At 46.4% G+C, this 5,000-nt stretch overlaps 1 protein-coding gene across 1 annotated transcript in view; it reads left to right on the top strand.

The window, feature by feature from the left end:
* Positions 1–5,000, top strand: part of fryb (furry homolog b (Drosophila)) — a 58,534-nt gene that overhangs the window by 41,137 nt on the left and 12,397 nt on the right. Inside the window, exons 38-43 of the mRNA XM_030792245.1 lie at positions 1–91; positions 1,415–1,600; positions 2,771–2,972; positions 3,735–3,856; positions 4,164–4,351; positions 4,739–4,833. The exon at positions 1–91 is cut by the window's left edge and continues 13 nt beyond it. Coding sequence (XP_030648105.1) covers positions 1–91; positions 1,415–1,600; positions 2,771–2,972; positions 3,735–3,856; positions 4,164–4,351; positions 4,739–4,833 — 884 coding nt within the window. The remainder of the gene's footprint in view (positions 92–1,414; positions 1,601–2,770; positions 2,973–3,734; positions 3,857–4,163; positions 4,352–4,738; positions 4,834–5,000) is intronic.

Here is a 5,000-nt window from a genome sequence, read left to right as displayed (position 1 = left end):
GTGATCTTCATGACGGAGATGGTGGTGGATCACAGTGTGAGAGAAGACTGGGCATTACACCTGCCCTTACTGCTGCATGCCCTCTTCCTGGGTAAGACCTTTACATCACCTTTACATGACCTTTACATGACCTTTACGTCACACCTGCCCTTACTGCTGCATGCCCTCTTCCTGGGTAAGACCTTTACATCACCTTTACATGACCTTTACATGACCTTTACGTCACACCTGCCCTTACTGCTGCATGCCCTCTTCCTGGGTAAGACCTTTACATCACCTTTACATGACCTTTACATGACCTTTACGTCACACCTGCCCTTACTGCTGCATGCCCTCTTCCTGGGTAAGACCTTTACATCACCGTTACATGACCTTTACATGACCTTTACGTCACACCTGCCCTTACTGCTGCATGCCCTCTTCCTGGGTAAGACCTTTCTCTGCCTCCATACAGTCTCTTCTGAGTTCTCTAACTCAAACACACACACTCTCACACACACATACACACACACGCGCACGCACGCATACACAGATATGCACACACGCATAGACACTCGCTCTCTCTCTCACACACACACACACACATACGCATTAAGGTTAAGTCCATTAGTGAACAGTGCTTATATAATGATATACTTCGACATGGGTGGGGCGGTATTCCAGAGATGATAGGGCTTTAATTGGCTGCAAAATTCCATGTCTAATTCCATGTGTGTAGTCAAGGTTTCCCGTCGTGAGAAAGGCTGACCTGAGCCGACAAAGGCCACATTCACAGCTGTAATTCAGACGCACAGACCCACAGAATAACGTAACACAATCATGCCAAAAATGTCAAAAATGCCTTTGTTGGAAAAACAAGGGAGGGGAAGACAGGGGAGAGAAGAGATAGAGAGAGAGAGAGAGAGAGAGAGAGAAAGAGAGAGAGAGAGGGTAAGTGGGAGTGGGGGGAGGGGGTAAAAATGCCATGCTATCCACCCAGCTCTTATCTTTCTCAGACTCTTTGTACTTTCATCACCTTCACAACAACATTCCCTTTGAATACCCGGATAGACCAGGCCCATGACAGTCAGTTATTTATTTATTTATTTATTTATTTTTAAAATCTCTGGTCTAAACTGCTACCCGCATGCTGGGCAGGTCACGGCATTGCTTTTTTCAGTTAGTGTTTCTGGGCACAGTCCAGCACATGCATGACTTCCTCCATCAGCCTGATACAGAGCTTATCTCTTCTGAGTTACGTAATCATCTTTAACGGTGACGCGTAAGTCGCGCATCTGGTCTTCTGAACGAAAAGGAGAATGTGTTTAATCTCTGCTTTCTCCAGGGCTGGATCATTACAGGGAATGTGTTTAATCTCTGCTTTCTCCAGGGCTGGATCATTACAGGGAATGTGTTTAATCTCTGCTTTCTCCAGGGCTGGATCATTACAGGCCAGAGGTGTTTGAACACAGCAAACGACTGCTCCTCCACCTGCTCATCGCCCTCTCCTGCAACAACAACTTCCAGGTCATCGCCTCCGTCCTGCTGCTCACCCGCGAGATCGGCGACAACAAAACGCTGACCATCAAGTCCAGCTACCAGCCCGAGTACCTCTACGCAGGTGAGGAGCCAGCCGAGAGCGTTTTCACGCTGACTCCAGACGCTGACATTAGACTCTCACAAACCACAGTCTGACTCCTTCACAAAGGAATCTGACTCAGTGCGTTCACGGGGCCTTTGCCTCCCTTAAAAGAACCAGTCTGTACCCTGTCCCGTACCCCGCTCAGTTTTAATGGCGTTTTTTTTTTTTTGTTTGTTTTCTTTCTTTCTCTTTTTTTTTAATAATGACGCGATCGCACCTCGCGGCAGCAGCCAAAAAACATCTGCTCAGACATCTTTACACCCCGTTTACACGGGTTCAAATCAGACGCTGTGAGGTGACTGGATACACTGACATTTATTGCTCTCGCTGATGTTCGCTTTGGATCAGCAGAGCCCGAGGGCAGAGGAGCTGGCACATGCCTTTCAACACAGCAAGTCCCGTCTTATCTCCTTCAATAACAATAATTATTTAAAAACCAAAAGAAAAAAACCAAAAACCGGCGGGGAAACCTGGCCAAAAACGCTCACTGTGTCTGCGTGTTTGAGGTGTGAAGAGACATCAGATCATTTTGTTTTGAAGCGTGAAGGTTTTAAAAAAAAAAAAAAAAAAAATTCCAGCGAGGTTTCATGTAGCAGAGAGAAGAGGTTCTGTAATGACAGTCACAATAAGAGGGATTAGTGTTTGCCTGTTTTTAAGGGTAATCGTTTTCACATGTCTGAACTAATCCCCAAACCCCAACCCCAACCCCCCTGCTTTTTTTTTGTTTGTTTTGTTTTTTTCACCAGACGTTTCTCATCCCATATTTTCTTTTGTTATTAGTGTGAATGAGAGATACACTGACTGACTGTAAGAAACATAAAACACGCCAGTCACGTTAAGATTCTGCTTTCACGTGTTCAGCTCTGAAACCTCTTTATAAACGAATTTGACTTAACTCCATAGTCGTTTCCTGTATATATCAAACAAATAACGCCTGATTAACGTGAGATGGGATCTCGTTAACTCTAGGCCAGAAAGAGCAACAAAAGAAAAAAACAAAAAAACAAAAAGAAAAAAAAACCCTCTAGACCAGACAAGGGTGGGTGTTGGAGCTATCCTGCTGCCACATCACACTCACACACTCCTCTCTCTCTCTCTCTCTCTCTCTCTCTCTCTCTCTTTCTTTCTCTTTCTTGCTTTTCTGGGCAGGTGGCTTCGACTTCCTGCGGGAGTGGCAGGCGTCTCCGGTGGCGGACTCCGGGCTGAGCTCCTCCTCCACCTCGTCCAGCGTGAGCCTCGGCGGAAGCGTCGGGAACCTCCCCCAAATCACCGCCGACCTGGAGGAGCTGGAGGAGTCTTCCAGCGAGTCCGACGAGAAAACCAACAAACTCATCGAGTTCCTCACCACCAGGTAATAGACTTCACTCCCTCAGAGCAGGAGGAAGAAAAAAAAGAAAGAAAAAAAAAAACGATCAGGGTGCCAATCGCTCGATCCGTTTGATCAACCCAGCAGTGCACTTCAGTCTGGTTTTCAGTGAGTGGTCATATGTGTGGAGCCCTGGTCAGGCACTCATCTGTGTATACAGTCTCTGACCCCCATAATTCTGTTTACATTCATGTGTCTACACGCTGCGTTTCCTGGCGCTCTTCGTCCATGATGAAGTCAAGTTTGGCCAAAACGCACATGGATCTCGGGTTGACTGTGTATTTGGAAGCCCGGGGTATTTATAGCAGTGACGCCGTGCCTTGTTTAAGAGCCGTGAGGAGAAACAGAGCCGCAGGCACATGTCCCAGACAGATAAGACTCATAAATCCCCTTTTTACCGTCCAGGGGTGCTCATGGGCTCACTCGCTAGGGCCCCCTGGTGGCCGAGGCATGGAACAGCAAACGGCTATTAATTAACTAAGCCGTTTAAGAGTTAACGCTTCAAAGGACTTCAGAAACCGTTTCTGTTACCAAAGAAGAGCTTTAAAGATCCTTTTGAAAGTAAATTTGAGGTTGTGGTTTGTAAATTTGTAGAGTGCACAGTGAGGGTCAGATGGCAGATCGGGGTGTAGATGCAGGTGATCGTTCTCCAGGCTGGTTTTTGCGGATGACGGCATTAACCGCGTGTTGGTTTTGGTGGTGGTTGTGGTGGCACAGTGCATGGAGTACTGTCATGTCGTTACACAGGGCTTTCGGACCCCTCTGGTGCCACGAGGACATCACGCCAAAGAACCCAAACTGCAAGAGCTCAGAGCAGCTAACCAACTTCTTGCGTCACGTGGTATCTGTGTTTAAAGAGTCCAAATCAGGTATTTGCCTCTCTCTCTGTTATTTTACACAGCAGCAATCATGTCAAGATACTGTATATTTATGAGGGAAGAATTATTCCTTTCACAGTAGAGAACAAAATTTCATTCTACAACAGTGTGCAGTAGAATGCCTGTATACCTGTACCAGGTGTCTCAGAGTAAGCCCGCTGGTCTAGGATCCCTCAATCCTTATAATGGTATTTACCAGGATTATGAAAGCTAAAAACTGATCCTGGATCAGTTCTGAGAATGCACATGGTCTTTGTATAAGTCCCTGTGTGGTTTTTTGTGTGTGTTTTTGGGTCAGACTTCCACCTGGAGCAGCAGCTGAGTGACGTGGCCCTGCAGACGGCCCTGTGCAGCTCCTCCCGTCACTACGCCGGGCGCTCCTTCCAGATCTTCAGAGCTTTACGCCAGCCCCTGTCTGCCCACGCCGTCTCCGACCTGCTCTCGCGCCTCGTGGAGGTAGTGGGAGAGCACGGTGACGAGGTTCAGGTGTGTGTGTGTGTGTGTGTGTGTGTGTGTGTGTGTGTGTGTGTGTGTTTATACTTTCTCTATATGATACATTACTGATCCCCAGTGAGGATATTCATTCCATTACCTGCTGTAACAAAGTACAACTACAAAAATAAAGAAAGAAAGAAATGAACTACAGGAAAAGAAATGAACTACTGTGACACAACGTTAAAGGACAGGTGCACAGGAGACAGATGAGGTCACAAATATACAGACAGAAGAATCAACAGATTACTGTGTGCTCAATTAATCATAAATGAGAGAAGTATAAGTATTACAGAATTGTTTTTCTGTTAAAATACTGAATTGATGGGTATTTACCATAATGTTTTGTGTGTGTGTGTGTGTGATCTTATGCTCTCTCAGGGTTACGTTATGGAGGTTTTGCTCACACTGGAGTCAGTGGTGGATAATCTGGCTGAGTGTCTGAAGAACAGTGACCTGATGGCAGCCTTGACCAGGTGACCTTTTGACCCTCTGCCTATTAATATTGCACTTCAGCGTGGTTCAGTGTTAGTCCTGTTAAATTGTTTCGGTAATATCCATCACTGCCTCCATAACCACAGCATTAAGACAAGGCTGTGATCTGAGAGGAGGCCTTGTTGAAATTGCCTGCTTTCGGCCATTA

This window comes from Chanos chanos, chromosome 15 (genome assembly GCF_902362185.1).
Source record: "Chanos chanos chromosome 15, fChaCha1.1, whole genome shotgun sequence".
NCBI classification, from domain to species: domain Eukaryota; kingdom Metazoa; phylum Chordata; class Actinopteri; order Gonorynchiformes; family Chanidae; genus Chanos; species Chanos chanos.
This window is presented reverse-complemented; position numbering and strand designations above follow the sequence as displayed.